The following is a 25,710-nucleotide window of genomic DNA, read 5'->3' as shown; positions in this document are numbered from 1 at the left end:
AGCTAATGCTTCTAGTTCAACTTTCTGATGATTGGAAATGATTTCAAAAGCTTTCAGGTTAAAAGTGGGAAATTATCTGAGTTTATTCTCCTGTGACAGAAGAGTTATCCATAAGGAATTTTATCAAGTTGCTAAAGTGTTTTGGTTTAACATTCTGCTTCTTTCCATTTATTAGTCATAGCTTTTCCATACTGACATGCACGAAACTGTGGTCTTGAGACACAGAGTTTCAGAGACTTGCATTTACCTCAAATAAGTTCATCTAGTTCTTTGATGCTGGGACAATGTAAGCAAGTTCTTCCCTTTGCTTAGTAGAGGTAGAAAAGTCATAATTTATGCCTAATTTTAAAACACTTTGGGGTAAGGAGTAGATCATTCCAGTGTATCCTGCCAGTTTACAACGCTACATCACCTCCTGTACTCACAGTAAATGGCCTTGTCCAAAAGTTTATTTTGACTGATTTTTTGTTTTCAAGTTCTTTTAGCATCTCTATTCATCTAGGAAATATCATTCTTTCAGGTAGTCCAGATGAGGAAAAAACAGGCTGTGTTATAGTAAGTGTATTAGGATACCACAGAGAAATACCTTATCAATCTCTTTATTCATTGGTTAAAATGTAATGCCATACAGTTCTTAACAATTACTGACTGAAAAAAAATTATCTGCATAAAACAGAAGCAAAACTGAAGGAGACTAATTAAAAAAGCCATTTGCTTCAACTTTTGAAACGATTACATACAGAATAATATACATATTTACATTACAAGTATATTATATAAATATAATATATATGTAATCTTGTAACCACAATAAATATCAAGGTCTTTTTTAGGCACACAGCATAGAAAAAAATGCAGAATCTGCACAATCCTTAAGATTATTGGAGTGACTCACTCTAACATTGTTTTCACACTGAAAAAGCAAATATTTTACACAAAATATACAGCCACAGTTTACGCAGTCCCCAGTGAACAGGGAATCTTTGATCGCCTTCCTATAAGTCTACTCCTTGATTTTCTAATACTATTGCTCTATACAGCTATTACATAAGAAAATAGTTTGCAGGTTTGTTTTTTACTCAGCTAATAGCCTAAGTAATTATCAGTGCTAATAAAATAAGTACAGCATATCTACATAAGGTATATACAAGTGTTTACACAAACACAGGTTTGGTGAACTACTACTGAGCTCACCATTAATACTTGGGAGTCAACCTGAAATTCAGCAGAAAGAAATTGATTTTCAATGATATAACCTCAGAAATATTTTATCATTTGAGCGAGACCTGGGCTTCAGAAATAGAAAGCTTTAAATTTAGAAGTTAATTTAAAAATCAAATTCTTGGCTATCCTGGCAGATGTAGGCTGCCATTGCAATTGAATCTTTCCTTCAGTGCAAATAAAAACTCAGAATTTTCTCAACCAGTACGTACTATCATGACATTTTAAAGACTGTCACTGTGGAGCACGTGAGATCGCACCCTAGCAAGTGACGCTGACCACTTCTCACAGCAGGGCCGTGATCAGTGAGAGAAGAAACACAGCACTTTTTTTTGTTCTGTGGTTACAAATCAGACTCTGGCATGTCAGGCATATCTGCCATCAGGTAGCCAATACCATAACGCCCGTTTGGAGCCGTGTCCAGAGTCGGCGAGCCAGTCTGTTTTCGATATATGTTTTTGCCGAAATTTGGAGATGGCACTTCACTTGGACTCTTCCCATGAATCAGACTTGTATTATCTCCCTCCAGATTAACAGGTTCCTTTATTATCCGACCTCTTTTGTAGGATACAGATGCCAAACTACCAGAACTGTCATCAATAAGGTTGCAACGGCGTACCATGAAGACTATTGGGACTGGCAGTATGGCCAACACCATCAAAGATATACAGACAATCATTCCCCATGTTGGATAGCTGTGGAACTCTTCTGTTGCCTGAGAAACACATCAGAAAAATGATTAATACATCTTTACCAGAAAAATAACAAAAACCTGCAGTCCTCATTGAGGTCTGCAGTTTTCAAGCAGAAAACTCCACGGCACTCACAGTGTGGGCACCACTACAGATCTCAGATTTGAAGAGCCATGGAGATGCAGGATTGCTATCTTTCAGCCAGTGAGCAGGACTAAAACACTGTTGAACAGTTTTTGAGAGCACTTCAGCAGCACACAAATGAAGATTTTCACTTTAGGCTTTCTGCTACATTTCTCTGTAGCTTCCTGATCCTTTAAAGGATGTCCAGAACTGACAAGTGTGCAGTGGTTATCTGTAACTATGCCTGGAAAATTAGCCCCTGTTCCATAGACTAATAGTTGGTCTAGACAGGAACCATTATTGCACTTTGCATAAACATCAGGTAAACTGTAATGCTGGGGCACTACTATACCCCCACCTCTACTGCATCCAGGCATCAACAGCCAACAGGCTCTGCTTGCCTGACTTTGTATGTGGAAAGGAATGGCATGTTTGGTATTCTAAGGTATCTCTCTTTCTAAAGACACAAATGTGACAAGAGCATTTTTCTGAGAATCATGTAGCTGTCTGGGTAGAGGCAGGCATACTACCAATAGTAAAGCCAACCTCCTGTGTTTATCCTTTACCTGTCTTTGCTGTGACTTTCCCCCCGGCTAATTTGGGAAAGTTTCATTAGATGAATGTCTCTGACATTTTCTCTCTGCCTGCTTTGCATAAAAAGCCTGTAGAAACAGCTGAGGGCTCATGGGCCTACAACTAGCTGAAGTCTTCAGAGTTCCCTTGACTAAAATCTCTTTTTGAAGTCGAAGCTCAGAACTGTCTTGACGCTCACCGAGACAAGTTCTTATCAGAGCCAGGTTTTAATACAGCTGCTACACTGTGATATGTGTTCCCAAAGGGAAAAAATTATGACACATAAAAAAACCTGATGTGATATCTGAAATTATTTATGCAGTTATCATCTGTTTTCTGCAGTAAAATAAGACTTAATGAATGTGAACAACCTCTCCCATGATTATGAATATCTTTATCATAAGTTAGGAAATAAGTCACCCAGAGCGTACAGGTTTGTGTAAATCAGTTATATTTTAAAGCAGAACTACTTAAAACTAAAAAACTGTTGGTTTTACATCAAAGTTACTTGAGATAACAGCAATCATATCATTATTTATGCTGATTTTGAATTTCTAATTGTAATTTTTTTGTCTGCTCATGTGTTTCTCAAATGCTTCAGATATGATCACAATGATGCTGCTGATGGTATCATACATAAATACAAACCCTACATATACACATACATACTATATACATACCGTATCCTCAATCCAAGCATTGTAACCAGGAGGACTCAATCCCATTTGGACAATGCTAGCTACCAGCAAACATAACAATACAAAGGGTGAAACATACTTCCACATGTAGTAATAATACTGGCTTGGAGAAAACCCCAGCATATCCTTCAGGTCTTCCATAAATCTGTGAATGGATTAAAAAGTTATTGTTAGTGTAGACACTGAGATTTTGATCACTATAATCAATACACAGCATTCAACCTGAGGGAATCAACACACTGGAAAAAATGTACATATAGAAATAGGTGTAGTTTAAATTACTTGATGGGCTGAATAAATAGAGCTTATACTAGTAGTTCAGACCAGACGAACAAAAGGAATCCCTGCACACTACAGTGATTTAGTAAACTGCTTGCTGGAATGTGCTGAAGATATTTAAACTCACATTTCTTTTAGAAGATTATTTTTTACATTTTCTTCTATTGTCTACTGGGTTGTTTACCAGCACATCTTACAGATGTGTAACATTAATTTTGAACCCATACATGTGCTGCAGTCTAAAAGAAACCAACTTTATGCACAAGCTATGGTTTGCATCATATAAGCTGCTGAAATAAAACTCTTCCAAGCTATAAAACTGCTACCTTTCTCCTCAAAATTTTAAGTTAAGACATGAACAAAACTCCTATTTTTGTACTCATGATGGAGTACATGGTTCCAGACCAGCAGAAACAGAGAATGATTTTAGAAATAATTCTTTTGGAGTGTGCACAAGCAATGACTGGTTTAACTCCCTTGTGGTCCCACTCCCTTTTGAAATGTGCATCTCAAAAAAGCTCTTATAGAAGGATGCTTTCCAATTTATTTTTTTTTTACACATTTTAAGCTTCTGTCATGTAAGCTCTCAGAAAAAAAATTTAACTGCACAGCTTGAGGCATTCTATTGTTTGCTTACACTGAAATAAAACACATCATTAAAAGGAAGCTGAACTTACAAACGGATTGTACCCTCTATAGGTAGCCTTCTCTTTCTGAGATCTCCAGTTCTTCTACCAGTTAAACATGAATCTGTTATCCTTACTTTAAGGTAGTCTTCTATTGTCTCCATCCTACTCATCCTCTTCTAAAAGTCTCCTTTAGCTGAAGCTCCTTATAGCACTGATTACAGTGTGGGAGATTTTCCTTCTTGGCTACAGAAATTCACACGTTGTCTCTTTTCTATAGCACCCTTTGGATGCTATGCTTTGGTTTACTACTGTCTGATCAAAGACTTAATGTCTAATAATTAGACATTCATACAGAACTTTATCTACAGGGAACCCTTGGTACTATCACAGCCAATGGCAGCCTGAGGCTGTTGATGCTGACATTTTTTGCAAACTGAATTGCTAGGTTTCTGCAGAAACATACATCAGAAGAAACCAGGAATACTGCAGAGGGAATACTCGGGTGGTCATTATAAATTAGAAACTTGGCTGTTAACTTTTCTCTGTGTCCTGTCAGAATCCCTTCTGAAAACATGAATTGCCTGCACTGTGAGTCATAAGCAAAGGATTACCATATTTTAGCTATGCCTTAACATCAACCTCGTCACAGGTCAGCTGCTGACTTTTGGCATATCTACTTCCATTCACAGTGGAGCTTGGACATTACAAACCTTATAACCAGGTCATCTGTTTTATCTTTTGGTTGCATGTGTAAAATAATCTATGTGGTGTTTTTATATCTAAATGATTAATTATAGGATTATACACGTGGTCCAAGTTGGAATTCTCCCTGAGCAAGCAAGCAGACCAAGTACTACTTGCATAGTCCAGAAACAATGTCTGAAAACCATAAAATTAAATTTTCTTATAATTTTGTTTTATTATGATAAATGATTGCTGGTTACTCAGATCAGACAAGTGAAAAGTCAAATGAAACCCCACTCATCCTATGTCACACTTTTTCTTCATGCAAAGGAATTACAAACATTTTAATTACTACAACATGTTAGTATAGCATGTTCTGTTTAACCTGTGCATGGCATAAGTTATTTTTGGTACAAACCCTTCTATTCCTTAAGCATGGCATATACTGATCTCACTTACTGAACACATTCTGCTGATTTTAGACATAAAATGAATTTAACAAAAATCAAAAAAAATGGGATTTATGGTCATTCCTCTTCATCCATCCCTAACAGGTCACTTGACTTCATTGTCAGCTGTGCTGCTTCCAAGTAAGCTTTGACCCTGTTTTTGCTGTCATCTCCTCTCTCACAACTAATGCAAAGAAAAATTAATTGCTATAACACCCCAAACTCAATTGAAACTTTAAACTTAAATTGAAACTTTTTTCTTTTTCCTGCCATTAGAGCTTGCTTTGTTTCTTTCTCAGGCTGCCTGAATACTGCATTGAAATACTCATCCTCATCTGTTGCTTACACCACGGTTATTTATGAAATCTTCTTGATGTCTTTGTTAATACAAATTCCCTATACTTTTCTATCTAGCTGCCTTTCTAAGTTTCTAATTTTGTCTCTTTTGCTGCATTCTCTTGGTTTTGGACCTCTTGCAATTATTCTTTGGGTTTCAGTACACTGTTCTGATGTAGTGTATCTTGCTCCAAACCTGTTCTTAGTAACAGACTAGATTCTGGACCAGACTGTCATGCTTTCTAATTACTTGTATTCCTGTGTAAAATGCGGATGCTTCATACAATATAATTAAAATAGCAATAATTATTGTAAAGAATGGTGTTGATGTGGACAGGGAGACACATTTCCTTCACTTACTTGTCTATTCCATAAATTCGGATGACTGCAATATTCTCCAAAATGACCACGATAAGCAGGGGCAGAGTAGCTGAGTAGTCATCAAACATTGTCACAAAATAATTTCCAGAGCGCTGCACAAAGATCAGGCCAATAAAAAATGCTACCAAGCAGCAGATGACTGGAATAAAGGACAGAAATGTGAGCTATAACTACAACAAAGTTCCATAGACAAGGAGGAACTAACGCATTATTTCATAAAAGTCAAGTCAGTAACATTCTACTGTTTAGGGGCTCTCAATTTTAAGAATATTAATTATCCTACCTCTTTCCTACAAAACAGAGAATTATGAAATTAGAATTACTAGAATCCCCATATCACAGCAGTCCTGATTAAGAGATTAATCAACAGAGATTAATCAAGTGACTATTTCTCACTAAACGTAATGTAAATGCAGAGGTAAAATAAACCAGTAGGCAAAACATCGCACATCATGTTAACTGGTCACCAGCTCAACTTTTGGAATTCAGAAGCGAAAAGAACTTAGAAGTGAAAATATGGAGAAAAAATAATATGAATAAGTTTCTATGATTCTAAAAAATACAAAGGCTGAAGAGACTGCTCCTAGAAGATCATTAAGGGCATAAAGTTCTATTAGATCTGTCTAAATGTATTTGTACATTAAACAACATTTCTGTCCCTTCTTTAGGGACAACCCAAAATATATTTCTGATGAATGGCTGATCCTGCATAATGGATCTCAATGTAATTTTCTCCAACTAAATTTGTCAGCAACAGGACTTAATGCTTGGGTAAGTCAAATTTCAATAAATCATGGGATCAGTTGTAGGCTGAGCATCAGTAAGACTGATTCTTACAGTTTTAAGTGCTCTTTTTTTTTTTTTTCTCAGAGAACTTAGGCTAAGGATGCATCTAAGTAGTCCAAAATTAGGTGAAATTAATCTGGGTCAAAATATAAAATATCTTTACAGAATATACCCATTGTATGAATTCAAAACATTTGATTATTATTGATTATAGTACTTAATGTAAGACAATAAAACCGTTTCAAATACTATGGTAGAAGTCTTGAACCTTGTAGGAACTACTACTATAATGTCTTTATGGACTTTCCACCAATCAGCATGAGGCATTGTTAAATGCAAAATAAATTAAAGCACTTGAGTTGGTTTCTCTGAACTCCAAGAGTTGCAAAGGTACTAACAATCCTGTAAAAGTTGAAAGGTTCTGTCTTGTAAGCACAAAATCTATTGCAGCTATAATCCTTCTAAAATACCACTAGTACTGCATGAAAAATAATCCAGATATTTCAATTTTTTTCTGTTAATTAACAGGACAGCACACCAAGTTGTAATCTTTTGAGTACAACTGAGTTTAACTAAAATCATGCATGCACAGCACTTTAAAAAGTTACAAGAGAAAGACAGTTCTTGAATGTTTCTTTATCTTAATTATTTTTTTTGTCTAAGAGAGTAACAAGGAATTACTGTAAAATGCTCCATTACTCCAGTGTAATGACTACAAATCATGGTACTTGCACATATACTTAGGAAGAACAGCTAATTCTAATTGTTGTACTGGTTATTCAGCAAGAAGTTAAGACCCAATTAAAAAAAAAACCAAACAGACCAAAAAGGGCTCAATAACTTAGGACTTCTGAAAAATCAATGGATTTATCTTTTTTTAAGAATTTGATTTTTTTTACCTATCAAAAATTACTTGTTATCTCAGTAAAGTAAGGAAAGCAACTGGGGAAAAAAGCAGTTGCTCTGCTGCATCAGGGGTTAACTCTCATAAAACGTACTATTATTTCTCTCATAAAGTTTATTATTTTCTTCATAGAGTTAGCCAATGTTAAAGCGCCATTTTTTAAAATTTATTTTCTATCCCACCTTTTATAGGCATTGATAGGAAAGCTGAATTTGTGCATAACACATCAAATCTCTTGCTGAAGGTTTTCAGAAACCTAACTTTCACACCTTTGGTGGTGCTTTATACAAAAAAGAGAAATCCCTACAAGTCAAGGCTATGTGAACGTGCTACACCTCAAATAACTTAGGGCATTTAAGTAATTAAAAAAGCCCCAAACAAGTAACTTATGGCATTTAAATAATAAAAATAAACCAAACAAAACAACTAGACGTCTTGCTTAAGACTTTATAAATATTTAACAGGGAAAAATATGTTTCTCTAGAGAGTTACTGTACTGATTTTAACATAATTAAATTTTTATTATAAATTAAGATTTCATCTGGCCTGCTCAGGAATAATTTGTAGTAATTTGCAATGTATTTTCACTCTCCCCTTTTCATTTGTTTCTCCAATGTGTGACACGGGATGGAATGGAAAGCATTCTGAAAGAGCCCAAAAGGACCGACCATTGTAACTTGTAACAGAAATTGAATTAAAATTTAAGTTTTAGGGTGTTTATGCTACTATAACATTCAGGAAAAAAGGTTTTATTTGCAGATATTAACGTGCCTGTGCATGGAAGTACAGTCTGGAACACAGTGATTTACTGTTCTGTAAACCTTCATGTCCAAAAAAAAAAAAACAAAAAAAACCCAAAAAACATAGTGCAAAAAAAATTTTGTTTACTGCTCTATGGAGAAAAGAATGTTTGTGTAACTCACCAGTAAGAATTTCTTTCCTGACCTTGAAGGTATCAACAATGGGCGTGATAATGCCTTCAATGGTTCCAAACATACTTCCAAGTCCCAAATTTACTAACATGAGAAAGAACATGACTGACCAGAAGGGAGAAGCAGGGAAGTGGGTCATTGCTTCTGTAAATGCAATAAAAGCTAAACCAGTTCCTTGAACTGCCTGTCAGTGAGGAAAAAAAAAATTATATCATTATTCATGAATTTTTTTTGGTTTTTTGGTAGTGTGACAGCCTGACAAGTCTGACTTTGTGTTCATATGGTGTCATTGATTACCTCTTGAAGGCAGAGAGGGAAATTGCTATCTAATACGTAATTCTTCCAATTAATACTATTTACTGAAACATGAGAATTTGTAAGTTGATTAGAATGAACACATTTCTTTCATAGAAAGCTATGAGGTTTGAAGGTGTCTCATGGATCATCTGGTCCAGACTTCTTGGCAAAAGCAGTCTAAACAAGATGGTCCAGCACCCTGTCCAGCTGAATCTTAAAAATGTCCCGTGACGTGGAAAGCACCACGTCCACTGAGAGATTAGTCCGAGGGCTGACTGCGCTCATTATGAAGAATTTTCCTCTCTTGTCCAATCAGGACTTCTTTCTCTCCTTCAATGATAATTCTGCATGACAGCTACTATACAGGACAGTTACAAAATACACTCTGTATTCTCCAGTAAACATATAAAGGATTTAATTTCTATACTTTTTTTTCAAATTTAAAAAGCAGCCATAGTATAGAAACCTTAGAAGTCTAAGTCACCAATTTCATATTTTATCTTCAGATGCTGGTGCAACTATATAGAAGTCAGTGCTTCAATCTGCAATTGCCTGTCTAAAGCTAGAAAACTATAATTTCTGTTACAGATTTGCTTACTGAAAGACTTAAAAACAGGATGATACTCATTAAACAACTACCTAAGCAGATAATTTTTTGTTTTAGTGAAGTAGTATTTATATCTAATAATTGTATCTTAACACTAAGATACAATTATTAGATATAAATAAATTATATAAATATTATTATATAAATAAATATTATTATATAAATATAAATTGCACTCTGAGACATTGAATAGGTAACACCTCTGTTTAGTCTTTGGAAAAACTCTTATGCTCAGTTCTTCTGAAAAACAGAGCTTAAAAAACTTATCACCTCTTGAGAAGAATGATATAATGATCAAAATATATTATAAATCAGTGAAGACTGTATTAAGACATCAGACCCAAAAGTCCTCAAGTGAGCTGGAATCAACCATGTTTCCATCCAGGTCTTTTTAGGTGCACGGCTCACAGGTACTGACACTCCATGTAGGTACATGTCACAGCTTACTTCATGGTTGCAAATATTCATCTCTTCCTAATCTCTGTATTCAAGACTGAATCTCACCTTGTCAAGTTCATCTTCAATTTGACAAGATTTCAGACCAAGAGAATCAAACTGTTCTTCTTTGACTTTCTGTATAATGTCATAAACTAAATTGTAATCTTCTGCTGTAATGCTGGAGAAATTGATATGATGTGGGATCATATCTTGGCTGAGATTGCCCATTTTCAGAAGTTTTAAAATCTTCTCTGAATTTCTGTAAAACACAATAGAACAGAGAGAACAAACTCAGTGGTCTGTGTTAATTCATAAATGAAATAAACCGTAAAAATAATTTTAAAAAAAGAAATGGATATTCATACTGGGTAACACATTTTTCATTTATGATATTGGCTTTGAAGCCCAGAACTGCAAACACCACCAAAGTTGCCAGCACAGAAGTGAAAAAATTGATGAAGGACACCAGTACAGCATCAAAATGGCAGTTGTTGTCTCTCTTGTTGTAGCTTGAAAAGGCAATGACTCCACCAAATCCAAGCCCTAAGGCAAAGAACACCTGAGTAGCAGCTTCTCTCCAGACCTTGGGCTCCAGCATTATTTCAAGCTGTTTGAAATTAGATATAATATATGTCAGCTATAAAATGCATTTCTATTATATGAAAAAAACAACAGAATAAACACTACATCATAAAAATGCTAATACTCCACTACAACCGTATTTTCATTATGATAAAATGAAAGCTGAATGCAACCCCTGAAGCTGGCAAACTTATGGGCCAGAATTTCTACTTATTTTATATTATCTAAACATCAAGGAGAAACATGTTATACATATGTTCCAAACAACGAGACACTACTGGAGCTATCTAACTGAAATATCTGCAAGTTATACTGAGAAATAAGAGAGGGGTTTTTTTTACAATACTTTTTTATTTACAGTATATGTACCGACTTCTGTTAGATTTAAGATGTATTTTAGATTGATCAACCCTTTTAAGAAATGCAATGAGTAAGATTAAAGTTGCCTTGCTGTCACTTTTCAAATGTACAAAAAGAAGGTGAACATGAGATACACATGCTTATATGGAATTCTATTACATGCAAATAAGTAAAGCAAAATGAAATACATGAAATGAACACTTGCCACCACAAGCTGTATAGTGCCTGAGTCAAACCTCTGAAGTCAGATGCCTTGAACTTAACCCTTTGTTAAATAGGTCATGTATTACAGGAGCAACTAAGTCTTTTATAAAAAAATTTAACAGTATTGCTCACTCAGATCAACTGCATTGCTCAAAAAACCTCCACGTTTTTACAAAGTTATGAGTCATCATCTATCTCAAATTCTTCTAGATACTGGTTCACAAGAAAGCATTAAAGAAGAACATGTCAAATTTAAACATCAGATTTGCTCAAGCTGAATCAGGGCCTCTATTAATTCAAGTGACTTTTATTTTCTTTAAGCCCTAGGTGTATTCATAGAAATAAAAGCATCAGCATAGATGCCAGAATTATCAGACTGACTGTCTTACTCTGAGGAAAAAGAAATTTGCTATTGTTACAACATTTTGGATAAAATGTTGGTTTCCCATGGAGATATATTTATTATAGATAAGCAGCAGAAATCTCCTTTATTCACTTATATATAGCTGAAATACAATAAAATTGGGAAAAGGTGTTTATGAGAATAAACATATTCCTGACTTACAATTTAGATTATAATTGCAATGCACAAGTGGCTACTGCACGTAATTCTAACTCAGGGACTGTCATGCCAGAGCTTTCCCACCAGAGGGAGAGCAAGGAACACTTAACTGTAACAAATCTCCAATTGCTTGAAATGCCAAAACCCTACTCACTTCCTATAATATATCCTTTGGTACCATCAGAAGTAGTATGTTTTTGGATGCATGTAGCCCAAACTTTCAAAATTAACTCTAGACTGATTTGCTATTAGGTATTGTATGTGAAATTTTGGAGTCTCTGTACTTCAGCTTCATATAATCCTACAATTTAACTGCAGTAGTTAAGTGGGCTTTTCACATACCTTTCTTTAGGTTTTCCATGAATTTTCTTATTTAGAATTTCTGCTTTGTTTAACAGCCATGCCAAACAGAGAAATCCTCCCCTTCTGCATTAGTCTTGTACTCTCACACCTGCACCAACGTGTGCCAATCCTCTCCCACTGATGGGAATTTGCTGCAATCATCTGTGCTCAAAATGTGGCCATTTGTTCAGCTAATTGGGCCAAAAAGATGCTTCTCCCTCTGACATCTATCTACCTGGATAAATTTCATGCTAGATTGGTTTAGCATTCCTTTGTAGAGCCTGGATGCCCAAATAAAGTGTTAGCACAGTGGAGTGAATGAAACAACAGGTGTGGGGGTCTGAATTTCTTCAGGTAGTCTCCTATGAACCTACAGTCCAAATTAGTGCTCAAGTACAAAAAATTATAATGGAAATATTTTGTAAGGTTTATATTCACATATAATACATATCACATACAGGCCTCCTATCTTCAAATTTAAACCACAGCTTAAATTTTGATACAAAACTGGAAACTGTCAGAAGAAATTAAGAACCATTTTTCTTTTGATATCATTTAAATGAACAGTTGAAACATTTGTATAATTAAGTATAATGTAACCATAAAGTAAACACCAGCTGCAACTATTTTTAAGTATAACTGAGGAAATAGTGAATACTGAAGAGGTGTTGGTATTCAAGGGCAGTTTTTATATTTATTTTCCCTCACTATCTAGTGGTAGTTCTCCAGCCAAAGGAGAACTCACTGTGGTTGAGAAACCAAGTTATATCTTACAGAGGTCTGTGTTTCACCTTCACTTTAGACTTTCTCTCGTTAGCAGGCATTACATTTCTCTCTTCCTCAGGTTCCTCAAATTTGCCTGAGCAGCCTGCAAGCTTCTGCACAAGCATGACTCTCTAAAGTGGTGACAGTGAGTGAAGTGGAACATGACTGCATCAATGTGAGAGACCACAAAGGTCATTTTCATAGGATGACAGTTCTCCAGACTCAAAACACCTGGAATCAAAACAACTGACAGCACCCTGTCATCTGGCATTAGCCACTATGTGCATTGATTTTGATTCTGTTATTATTTAGTTTTCATTTTTGAAATAATAGTCCTGTTTTTCTCAGCTGTATTGTGAAGTGGACTCATTGGAAAGTCCATTTCACAATATAATATGAAGCCCAGACTTATTCATTCCTGAGTATGGCTCTGACTATTCAAACATGCTGTTCCTATAGTATAGATGTAGTTGCAAAGCATTTGAGATAGGTGTGGGTAGTATTTAGATCTTCAAGCCAAGTGATTGATAACACTCCTTATCACCTCCAAAGTTAGAAAACCTAAAGCTGTATAAGGAATGTTCCTGGCAAAAATACTGGCAGTAAAATAATATGCTTAGAACTGCTGCTATCTTGGCAAGTCATAAGAAAATTGATAAGGAAAGCTGAGTGGCAAGTACTTATATTAATCGCTATTAAATGCAGATCACCTGTACTTTGGGCTACTATGTAAACAGCTTTAAGTTTTTTCTGAAAAGGAGGGAAAAAACCCACTCTTTTCCAAAAGGGACAAGTTAATTATTCATGTTGTGATAAAAGTGCAAAGTAAGGCACTGACAACCCAGAATCAGACATTTCAATATCAGAAAATGGCAAACTTCTCCTTTCAGTATTTAAAGCTCTCTAAACTTCCTGAATCCTCTAAATTGCACTCTCAGTTGTTTAGCTTTGTAGAGATGTATAGCTCTGGGAGCCCTCACCTAGAAAGGTAACTCTACAGACCCTGGGAACACCTAGAGCCTTTGGACTTTAGGGCTTGGTATTGTGCCACTGAGATCAAAAAAATTTTGCAATTTAAGCAAACAGAAATACAGCCAAATGCTCTATGAGAACAATAAGCTTAAATGAGAGCATTCATAAATGGTCATATTGCCACTGAAACTTCAATACCCTGCAAACAGAAATTAAGCACATACCTTAGGGGTGAACATGTGCCGAATTCCATCCACTGACCCATTAAGGAGCAGTCCTCTGATCAGAAAGCATAAAAGTACCACATATGGAAAAAGGGAACTAAAATACATGATCTGAAACACAAGAAGGCAAGAAAAAAATGTAACATGACATTTAACACGGAGTTTCTTTTCAATATGTTCATTCACTGCACAGTATCCTTTGAATATTTGACTGAATTGATGATCATATGGTCTAAGAACACTTCCCCTTCCCCTCGTCTCTGCAGAAGAAGGCAAAATCACATGATTGTAAAAGAAATTAAATTCTGTACTGTACAAAGGCAATACAACTGCCTGATTATTTACCACTAACCGATAAAGAACCTCTGGACTTCCAGGGAAATTCAGTATTAATTCAATGAGATGAAAACAAAGACAGAAGTAAACTGCTGGAGAAGTGCTTCTCTTTACAAAAGCACTTTGACTGGGTATGGCAAAGGTATGCAGCATGAATAGAAACTAATTTTGTCTTCAGAAGGCAAGGGCACAAGAATCAATAGAAAGCACATAACCAATGAATTCAATCACATGCTTACTGTCAAAACAACAAAAAATAGTAATCAAATCTGGTATTTCATTACCCATGACTGAAAAGAAAATTTATTCTGTAAAGCTTAGTAAAATGATTCTCTAGTTAAACTTGTTACTTATTTCTTTAACTGAAATGCCCCAAGGAGGTCACAGAAATTGCCATGTCAGTGCCAAACTTTTTAATAGCAAAGAATTTTGCTATTGGGACAAATTGTTTTTCCTCTGAAAATCCCACTGAGATCAACAGATCTAGTAAATCTTTCACCAGCAAATCCAGCTGGCTGCATGCAAAGGAAAGAAGACAAGTTAACAGTACTCAGATGCAAAGGGATGGTAAATCATTAGTCAAAAGAAACAATCCAGAATCCTGGAAAGCTGCTGTGTTCATGCCAGAAGCATGCATATGTGAATGCACTGCAGTCATACGGTGAGTACACATGGAAACTCATTTCCTTAGACACTCAAAACACTTATGAGACTTATGCTGCACAATAAAGCTGAGGTACAGTTACAAGCAACATCTATGCTGATGAGAAGCAAAATGATTCTTCTTCAGATCTCAAGTCGCACTAAATAATTTCCATTTCCAATAAAACTGATAGAATTTTAATGCTTAACTACTAATATTCTTCTACTTGAGATTATACAAATGCAGGAGTGAGTCAAAGCACTTAACCTGCTCCTACATATTTTGTGAGAGTAAACAGACAGTGTGGTGAACAGAAATGTCCAGAAATGCCTCAAAATTAAGCAATGACATGCAAGTAAACAGTATACTCACTTTGCCTGAAGACTGAATGCCTTTGATCATGGCTAAGCATACCATGACCCAAGCAGCCAGCAAGCAGATAGTCATCTTCCAATTCAAACCCCCGCTCTCTGACAGAGAGCTGGAAATATTCAGTGCTTCCCTGTACCAGTAATAAGTGGTTGCAGAACTTTTCTCACACTCAGGCTCCACAACTGTCAAAGAGATGTTAGCAAGTAAAGAAAGGGTTCAGGAGAGATATTTCATAACAGTGTTCTATCACTTCTCAATATTTCTAATTGTGCCATCATCATTTATTAAAAAATTAAACTCAAAAAACAGTCTTAAGACTTTGTCTAAAAGAAAAAGTGACTGCTATCAGTGAAAGCTTCTGGGTATATCTTTTAAAATATCCTTTTGGGACAATGTATTCCTCTGCATTATGGTTGAACCTACTCCAAGGCAGAATTTATTTCTCACTTCAGAACTAAACAGTAGGCAGGCTTAGATGAATATATTCCATTTATCACAAATAAAATTACATTATCTGCATATGATACCATTAATTACATACTATGAAAACTACCTCTCTGCAATGAACAGAAATTTGAAGACATATGGAAAATGAATAGTTGTGTCTCCTTTGATATGACACTCAAATAAACTGGGACTTAACTACCACTATAAAGAATAAAATAATAGCATAATGATATCAAAGTGATGAGAAAAGGAAAAAAGGAAATAAGTGGTTCCTACACAGATATATTTAATGAAAGTTGCTATGTATATTCCAGAAGTGATTCTTTGGATCATACTGTAATTCTGTTATAGTCATGTTACCAAACAGTTTTAAGAAACTGTGTGTATCAAGAATCGTAACACATAAACAGAAAGATTTCTTCAGAGAAAATATTACCTAATAATCTTTATAAATTATTTATACCTAACAATGAACCATACATCTAAGCATGTCCTGAAAAATAGGGGGAAAATACACTCTTTTTAACCTAACCTAACACAGATGACAGATCTTCACTGAAATAACCTATTAAAAATGGTAAGATGTTATCAAATATATTAGTTTTTTTAAACTTAGTTCAGATGGCTTCTGCTCAACTTAGGCTGACACGCTGTGTCTTAATATTTAAGAAGGATAAGAGTACATAAACAACCACTGCTGCTCAATTAATGGACAGTAGCCTGTGGAATACATTCAGTTTGACTGTGTGTCAACATTTACAAGTACTATTTCTGAATAATAACTGAAGCAAGCAACTCTGGAAAAGACAGTACAAAAAGGCAGAACTTTTCAAACATCCCTGGTTGTTCCTTATTCAAGTGGTATATAAACCCACAAGAAATAATTAAAGAAAATTTAGAATCTGCAAAAAAAAAGGAAAAGAAGAAATAATTTGTATTTCAATAGCAATAATAATACAAAATATCTACTGTTATAAGGTAACCAAACCCAAATGACAAGGAACTTTTCATGCTGTTATAGAATATGTCTGTAAGAGATTATCTCATTTCTATTTACAAAGAAATTTAATTTACATAGAAAACAGTGCTCTTATAGGACACTTAAAAACACCCAAATAGAACACTTTTGCACACAAATATCTTCTTAAATTGTACTTTTCCTCCTTTTGGTTTGAAAACCTTAAATTTTATATACTTTAATGATTTTTAATAACCTTATATTAACACAGACTTACAGGTATGAGATGCATTTTTAACTAAAGGACATTGGTCCCATGGTAATGGATGCTGAAAAGACTGTGAAAAGTAAAACAGGCTCCATCCAATAATGACATTGTAGTACAGGGCCACAAAGAAGCATACCTAGTAGGAAGGAAAAAAAAACAACCAAAAAGTTACATTTATGAAGCAAATAAAATAATGCCTGCTGAACTTCTGCATATTTCTATACATCAGTCAATGAATCTGATTAACTAAATTTAGTTTTATTCAACTAAATCAGAAGAAGAGAAGGACTTGTCCCCTTAAAGTACCTGACATTTTCTAAATTTTCACTTTTCTCCATATTTATGTTACACCTATACTGTTACAGGGATTTTTCCTCCAGAAGGGTACTCTGTTCCACAGTTCCTAATTTCAAAAGAATCACAGAATACAAGTTGACTGACTTAACAGACACATATATGGCAACAGTTTAAATGGATCGATTCAAGTTCTAAGATCTTCAAAAACACTGAAAACTGACCTTGATGCCCAGCTATAAATCAATGGGCTTTCCCTGCAGCAAAACAGCAAGTCTAAATCATAACATCTGAAAGCAAACAACACAGTGCTAAAAAACTTACCACACAGCTTGCAAATCCAATCCCTCCAAGTCTGGGACTGATATAATTCCACACACCAATACTCCCTCGACGGATCCTCTGCCCGACAGCAAGCTCCAAGAAAAAGAGTGGAATCCCTATTATCAGTAGCAAGATTAAGTATGGCACAAGATAGGCACCTATGAGGGGAACAAAGAATAAATCAGAGTAAATGGAAGAAGAGTCAGAACTTGACAGAACAAATGTGAAAATTTCTAATAGCTTCAAATTTTGATTAGTGTCCTTCACTGCAAAACTTTTTTGATCACATGCAAGAATAATTTTAGCTGAACCTCGGTCACAAGTCTTGTAAGATACCAAAAACCCAGATACCTAATCTATAAAGCACTGTAACATGTTTGAGGCAAGCCTTTCTGCAAATGAGATATTACTGAAATGAGTTATTTGTTTGAAATATTGGACATTCAATCAAACTTTTTAGAGATACAGAATCATTGGGAGCTAAATCAGCATTTCTTAGAAAACCTCAGAGCTTGACTTGTACCAGAGCAGCAAGACTGAATATAAAGGAAATATAGAAAACACTGTGTACACAACGTTTTGAGTGAGATTCAATCATAAGAAGTTTCAGAAGATATCTCTTCTCCATTTCTCAGATGTTCAAAAAGGGGATTTCATACTGTACATAATAATGATGCTACCCAGCCAAGCAAGGAAACTGTATCAGCCTGTTGCCACAAGGCTCCAGACAGAAAACGTGAGGCAGAAGCGAAATGGAGTACTGTAGATCTCTATCTTGCAGTACTCACCAACTCTCTTCTTCAAGTCATATTTGAAAATGTAACTGTAACTTCACCTTTACATAAACATATATATAAAAAGCAATTCCTCTTTTTAAAGGTCTTATTCCCAGGAACTGATCATACACAATTCTAACTTAAGGATGCATCTCCATTTATTTCAGGAAGCCTGAATACAAGCAAATATATTCATACACTGAGCACACTGACAAGTTCCAAGCCTATCTTCCTCCTTGGTGTTTTGGCGTATTTAGTACCAGAGCTAACAAAACATGCAGGCATCAGCATAAGCAACATGGCACCTGACTTTGTGTGGCTCTAACACTGCAATATAGACCACTGTGCAGGACAACTAACTCAAAGGCCTTAGAACTTCTGCTTGAAACTGTTTTAAGGCTAAAGGAAAACCTTTGAGAGGTGCAGACTGCAGCACGTTGAAGCAAGCCACAAAGCAAAGATCTAAAGACCTCAGAAGCTTAGATTCAGAGCTCCTAACTTGTATAATCAATGTCTTCATCCTGTGATGAAAGAGAAGCTGAGCAAAGTTCAGAAACCATTTTGGCACTTATCCTCAACTCCAGCTAAGTCCTACTTCAAGTTCCCTCATCCAGGGTCAACTTTCTAGGGCTTTTTTAGGAATCTATCAAAATGCACTGGCATTTTCATACCCTTAGTGGGCAATTTATCTCATGCAATACAGTTTATGTTAGAAAAGCTAAACCTTCCTAGGATATGCAGGAGGTCTCAGATGTTTGGGTAGCATTCATTCCCATTTAGGTCCACTTGCTATCTTGCTCCTCACAAAGTACACACTAATTGGACACCCCCTTCCATTACAAAGATCCTATAAAGATATTAATTATGGATTAACTGCAGTCTTGAGTTCAAGACTAGAGGGGAAAAAGGGAGAAATAAAATCTGAGAAAAATGGGAGCCCTGACATAAGATATTGACCACCTGGAATGAGTCCACAGGCACCAAGCTGGTCACAGGATAGCAAAACAGACCTGGGAAAGTTGGGGTTATTCAGTTCTGGAAAAGAGAAGGTTCTGGAGAGACCTTACAGAACCTTATAGCAGTACTAAAGGGGACCTACAAGAGAGCTATAGACCTTTAATAAGGTCTTGTGTGATGTAGTGATGTAGTGACAGGATAAGGAGGAAGGTGCTTTAGATGAAGGAGGGTAGATTTAGATTAGACATTAGGAAGAAATTCTTTACCATAAGGTTGATTAGGCACTGGAACAGGTTACCCAGGGAGGTTTTGAACTCCCCATCCCCAGAACTGTTCAAGGCCAATTGGATGGGGTGTTGAGTAACCTGCTCTAGTGGAAGGTTCCTTGCCTATGGCAGGGCAGTTTGAACCAGAAGATCTTTAAGGTCCCTTCCAAACCAAACCATTCTACGACTCTATGAAAAACCACTGTTGCACCAGACAAAGAATATTGGTCACAGAATATACCTCACAGTCTATAGGCTATGTTATAAATGAACTCCATGATAACATGCTATGCAATGATATTGTCTGACAGTGTCTACTGAAGCAGTTTTTACTGAGGGAGCAGCTACATTCCTACTCAGTATTTTAGTGTCTCTCACAGTTCATCTTCTATGTGCACATCATGGAAAGAATGCAAAAGACTTACTTGCTATTAATAAAAGAGACAGAAAAAAATAAATGTGAGGAAAGCTGAGGAACAGAGAAACAACCACATTCAAAAATGAGGGGGACTACCTGTCTTAAAAACGTATAACACAGAAACAATTAAATACCCCTGATTGACTCTCAAAATTTCTGCAACACAGAATTTACATTGCAAGTGAGAAGCTTTGGCACCACTGTCTTTAAAAAATCTGCTCATACAATTCATTGAAAGCCAACAGTACACAGGTGTTATATCATATAACGCTATTGTAAATTATATCTTAGATCTTAATTAGACAGATGTGCCACAGTTGAGCAGAGATAAACCTATACAGCTCAAAAAAATTGGGGCCTAGTGACTTACCCTGTATCCCACTGGATGACTGTACTAGAGCAGGAACTGAACCCAGCTCTTCAGTGTCCCAGTCCACAACCTTAATCACAAGGCTGCAAAGTTAAGCACACGTTTAAAGACTGGGCTGATGTGGGTGTTTTATGGTGCAGTATCAAATGTAAATTGCAAGATTTATCAGTTAGACTCTACTAAATGAGTTCAATAAATGTGGTGCTAAATCCACATTACACTAGACATGACAGCTCTGTAATTCAGTGGGTAGCCAGACAGCAGAGTTCACCTCTATACTGCTAGGTTTGTGCAAAGCACCTGAAGTGCTGGTTCTTCTGATTATTCAAACCTCCTGAGCTTCCTTCTGATCTTGTTCTTGTCACCAAAATGGACACAATGGAAAATTGTGCACGAGTGAGTTTCGGAACAATAGAGCTTGGATATACCTGGATTATACAGTTGTATCACAGCTGCAAAGGGGTCTATGCCCCATAGTCAACAGGAAACCACAGCTCCTCTGGGCAAGTATTTTGCTGAAGTCTTCCCTTGAAGCTAGACCTACTTTAAAGAACTCTAAGACATCCTAATTTCATCCTAAAAAAGAATCACTATGGAAACATCCCAGCACGGCTCTTGCCTGTGCATGAAAACATGGAACCTTGCAGTTATTATACTGGAAAAGGACTATTCTAATTTGAATTTGAATAATAAATTGGCCTTGAACAACATCCTACAATCAGTTGTCTGCTACACCTATCATTTAAGCTGCCTTCAGAATATTACAAGTCTGTGTAGTTCAGGATCCTCAGGTCTCCATTCTACGCTTACAAAATTATTTAACTGTGAAGTCACTTTTGTTTTTGCCTGTTGTGATCTTAAACATTGGCTTCCATATTAAAAAAATCATCTCAATAAGAAAAAGAAACCCTCATCCTTCTTTACTAGAATGAATGACAAAGATATGAGAGATTTCAGGAAGATTTCATGATTGTTAAAACTGTGCACTACTTTGATTTCCTTTTTCTTTTAATTTTATTTAATCAAGCACCAGAAAGGGATGTCTGGTAAACTGTCTTTCTTTAGATTACCATAAGGACTGCATTTGGCAATATTATTGACAAAAGCGGAATAATGACCTTGGTTTTGATTTAAGCTCTTAAAAATGCTCCAAAAAATCATAAAATTACATGATTCATTAGTGATTAAAGAGTTAGAAAATACTTTCAAAAGCAGTAACCCAAGGCAACATAACCATTACCACCTTGATACTACAGACAAATTTTCTTCTCCTAGCAATTCTTGCTGTAACCTGAAAAACTTACTAACTTTCCACATTTGTTTCAGCTACTGCTGGACTAGATTTTAATTAAGTGTCTGGTGTCTGCTTTAATTCTTATTCAATCAAGACAGTTTACTACTGTCTTGAAGAGTGATCCCAGCTCTTAACGCTTACTAGACGCTTTCTAACAGAATGCAAGCAAGAAGCTGACATTCAGATGAGGATAACCTGATTTTCAATATCAAATATTTAAATTTTTGAAGTTACGACAAGTGAGCAACAAAACACTATAAATTAACAGTATACTAAGCTTCCGTAAGTAAAATTATTTACCTCTACAACATGGAAACTGCTTCTGTCAGGAAAACTCTGATAAATGGTTTTATGTTTTATCTGTATCCTGAGATATCATAGTCTTCCTGTCACTAGTTTCAGTTTCAGAATGTTCAGGTGTGCCTGTTTACAGAACTGTGCTTAAAGGGTGAGTATCACCTTAGCCAAATCGCCTCAATGAAGAATTACACTTGCGAAATAGAAACACAACATTTGCAGTACACCAAAGTACAACTAAATTTTGAGTCTGATAATACTGAGCTCAAAAAGATTATACTGTAGTTATCAGTGAACTCAAGGCACTGAATATAAATTACTGATCCAAAGCTACATAATAAAGCCTCTGAATCCATACTCGAGTGTTGGAGTACAACGGAATATTTGCTTTGCTCCCATTTCTTCTTCATTAGTTGTTTGCTTCCAAGAGGAAAAGTACAACTGCCATGCTTTTTCATTAGAGAACAGAACTTTAATGTCAATCTGTTGGTGTTTCAGTAAAAAATTCAGACTAATTAACTGTAAAAACTCACAATGTGACTCTACCCAAGTCAATCTTTTCAAAACATAATGACAGCATCATCTGCTACCATCTTTCCTATTTTGCTTATAACTTTTATCTATAATTGTTTAGTTCTTTTGACTTTTTACATCACAGAGATATTAAAAAAGACTTACCTTAAAAAAAGTAAAGGAAAAAAGAAAGGAAAAATTAAGTTAATGCTCACAAAAATGCAACACAAAATCTTTGGACATATAGTACCTTGGAGACTCCTCACTTTTCTTCAAAGTAACACTTAGTCGTTTTAGCAGAATAGCTAATGTATTTTGCTTTTGTTACTTCTAATTATGTAACAGTATCATTATACATCTGCTAATCCTAAAGGGAAAAGACAACCAAACAGAAGAAACTTTAAATATTGTCTTTGTTTGAAAATAGTGAAGAAAGGTGTGTAATCTCCTCCAGATGACAGGAGCAGCAGGAAATTGTAAATCTAGTTTGTCACTATTTATGAGCATCTTGGCAAGACTGGGTAGACTTGAGCAGTTCATTTTCAAGGCTATGAAGCACAGGAAGCTGAGGCAGCTCTGAACCTATGCTATGCTAACAGAGGTTATGAAATTGTTATATAGTTACTGTGCTTATCTGAACAAACACACATATTTACCTTCATGGAGTAAAGGAGGAACAAACAAATCCTACAGTGCAGAAATGAAACTGAGCATACTCAGCTCCAGCATAAATTGTCTTTATCAAGAATCAAGGATGAAACAGCTTTTTTATCTGTTAGGCTGCAAAGAGTGGCAGAGGTGCCCTAAGTGCCAGATGGAGTCTGGGCATTGTCTGCCAGGGGTAAGAAGGGCCTGTGGTGAGGACAGAGAGATCCACAGTCAGTTCTCAAAACTTTACTGAACATCTTCAGCCCCTGTTTCACAGAGCCTAAAACTCCTTTGTGCCCTCCCTCTCAAAGTCAAGAAAACCAGCACCCTGGAGTGCTCTTAGCTGCTCCCAGACTCTTTTTTCCACTCGATACTTTTGGCATTACATTTACAGCCCCAGAGTGGAGCCAAGTATCTCCCAGCTGTATATCAGCCTTTTCTCTCACCTCTCCCAACAAACATTTTTCTGGGAATAAGACAAGAGTGAAAGTCAGCAAAGAGCTTCCCAGTCTAGTTTTAACTTAGTTAACTACAAAAAATAGGTAATACTCTAAACAGGTAATACTCTAAATATTTATGAGCTGCTATGAATTAAATCAATAATCACAAGAAATAAACTGAAGGAAGTTGGTTTGGTTAAAACAGACCAGACTCAGAAACAGAGATTGCAAACATATCTACAGACATCCAAATTCCCTCTGCAGCATAGTGCTGCTCAAGTTACTTTTAAAGATGGCATCACAGGTATCTCACTGAAACAGTAGAGAGCTCTGACATTAGGAGTGCCATTATACCATGGGCCACAGCCATAAACAAACTAGATCTCTACTGAAAATAGGGTGGGAAACACACAAATTTTCTTCCACAAAATTCTTGAATAATATATATCCATTTGGGCTAACCTTGCTGTGTCTTACCTATCTTTATTGTGCTGTTCTTGTCACAGAAGTTAAAAAAGAGATAAAAATTGAGATTATTTCACAGTTAGGATTTGCCTTTTCTTTTACTGGTGGCTTTAGTGTTGTAAGAAGGCTGTGAAGGAAACTAATAGGTAACTATGGTTTTTACTTCTTTTTGGTTAAATTGGAACTGGATCTATTGGTTTACTACTTTTCAATATACTTCCTTCCCCTCACATGGTATTTTTCAGATATAAGTTCCTTAAACACAGGGAAGAAAATGAAGGTCTAAACTGAAGGTAGAGACCTAGTATACACTAGGGAAGTTTACCTTATACAAAGAGACTTCAACAGGTATTTATCAGCTTTATCAGCAGAAGATTACAGAACAGTTCTGACACTAATGTTTACATGGGTTACATAAAACCACTCCAATTTGACCTAGGAAACTTATTTGAAATATTATGTGTAGCAGAAAACAGAATCTCATACAAAATGTGTGTAGGTTTTCTTACCATGTGCTTGAAGTTTTCACTCCCTCCCCCTATTCTTCTATGCACTTGTGACAATTGTCTGTCCATCTGCACACACATACAGGCACCAATGTACTTTACATATTTCCAAGCTTTGTGTCACCTTCTCCATCTTGCATTATGATTAACTTGAAAACCAAGTAAGCTTCAGCTCTAATGATAAATTCCTTTCCTCTGTTGCTCAGAAGGCTGCCATTTGCTAAAATGGTGCAAAATTATTGTTAAAAGCCAAATACACTCTTGTCTCAGCATGAGCAGAAAGCACTGTATCTCCACAGTGCTATGCATCCAATTTCCTGCAATCACAGCACAGGAGACAACACTTAACTACAATCTCAAGTGACATCATAGTTACTTTTTCAAATTTGGTTAATAAAGTGTCATAATCCTTGAAGATTGGCTAGTTTACTGTTTTAGGGGTTTTGTTGTGGTTTTTCTTGGTTTTCTTTTCCTGAAATGTGAAATTATTAACTAAATTTATTTATATTTGACCAGAATTAAATTTACCCTCACTGACAGAGTAACTTTAAAAGCACCTGAGGCCATGAAACCAACAGCCCAAGGAACACACCAATGGATCCCTTCTCTTGGTTCAAAGGAGAATCCAACTGGCTTGCAAAATTCCTGACAACATTAGACAAACTTTCAAAGGGACACAACTTCACAAAATAAACTGCTGTAGTCTATTGTCTCTGAGACTACATCTTGACACCATACTTTAAATCAATCATTAAATTACTTTCTCTCCACAATAAGAGAAAAAACAAAACTTAAATGATAGCAAATAAAACCCCCAACAAACTACTGATATAAAAGGATTTAACTTTATCCTAAAAGCATAAATGCATAAACTTAATTTTTAGTGCTTGAATTGAGAGAAAACAAATAAAGAATTACACTTTTATCATATTCCAAGTTCATTTCTATACTCCTCAATTACATCAGTTGTTTCATTCAGCTTTCAAAAAAGCAGTAGAATGCTATTCTTCTTTTTCTGTACACATTCACTTTCTGTATCACAAAAAGTGAGAGGTTTGTTTTGAATTCAGCTTAGTAA

At 35.7% G+C, this 25,710-nt stretch overlaps 1 protein-coding gene across 1 annotated transcript in view; it reads right to left on the bottom strand.

Moving 5' to 3' along the window:
• Nucleotides 1-583: 583 nt before the first annotated feature.
• The window catches only part of SLC6A15 (solute carrier family 6 member 15), a 36,601-nt gene continuing 11,474 nt past the window's right edge, over nt 584-25,710 (bottom strand). Inside the window, exons 3-12 of the mRNA XM_063154945.1 lie at nt 17,683-17,840; nt 17,074-17,200; nt 15,392-15,573; nt 14,041-14,151; nt 10,395-10,636; nt 10,096-10,288; nt 8,679-8,871; nt 6,045-6,204; nt 3,290-3,452; nt 584-1,936 (exon numbers count right to left, since the gene is read on the bottom strand). Coding sequence (XP_063011015.1) covers nt 1,565-1,936; nt 3,290-3,452; nt 6,045-6,204; nt 8,679-8,871; nt 10,096-10,288; nt 10,395-10,636; nt 14,041-14,151; nt 15,392-15,573; nt 17,074-17,200; nt 17,683-17,840 — 1,901 coding nt within the window. The 3' untranslated portion in view covers nt 584-1,564. The remainder of the gene's footprint in view (nt 1,937-3,289; nt 3,453-6,044; nt 6,205-8,678; nt 8,872-10,095; nt 10,289-10,394; nt 10,637-14,040; nt 14,152-15,391; nt 15,574-17,073; nt 17,201-17,682; nt 17,841-25,710) is intronic.

Source organism: Melospiza melodia, chromosome 4 (genome assembly GCF_035770615.1).
Source record: "Melospiza melodia melodia isolate bMelMel2 chromosome 4, bMelMel2.pri, whole genome shotgun sequence".
NCBI classification, from domain to species: domain Eukaryota; kingdom Metazoa; phylum Chordata; class Aves; order Passeriformes; family Passerellidae; genus Melospiza; species Melospiza melodia.
The sequence above is the reverse complement of the archived record's forward strand: the minus strand, read 5'-3'. Positions and strand labels throughout refer to the sequence as shown.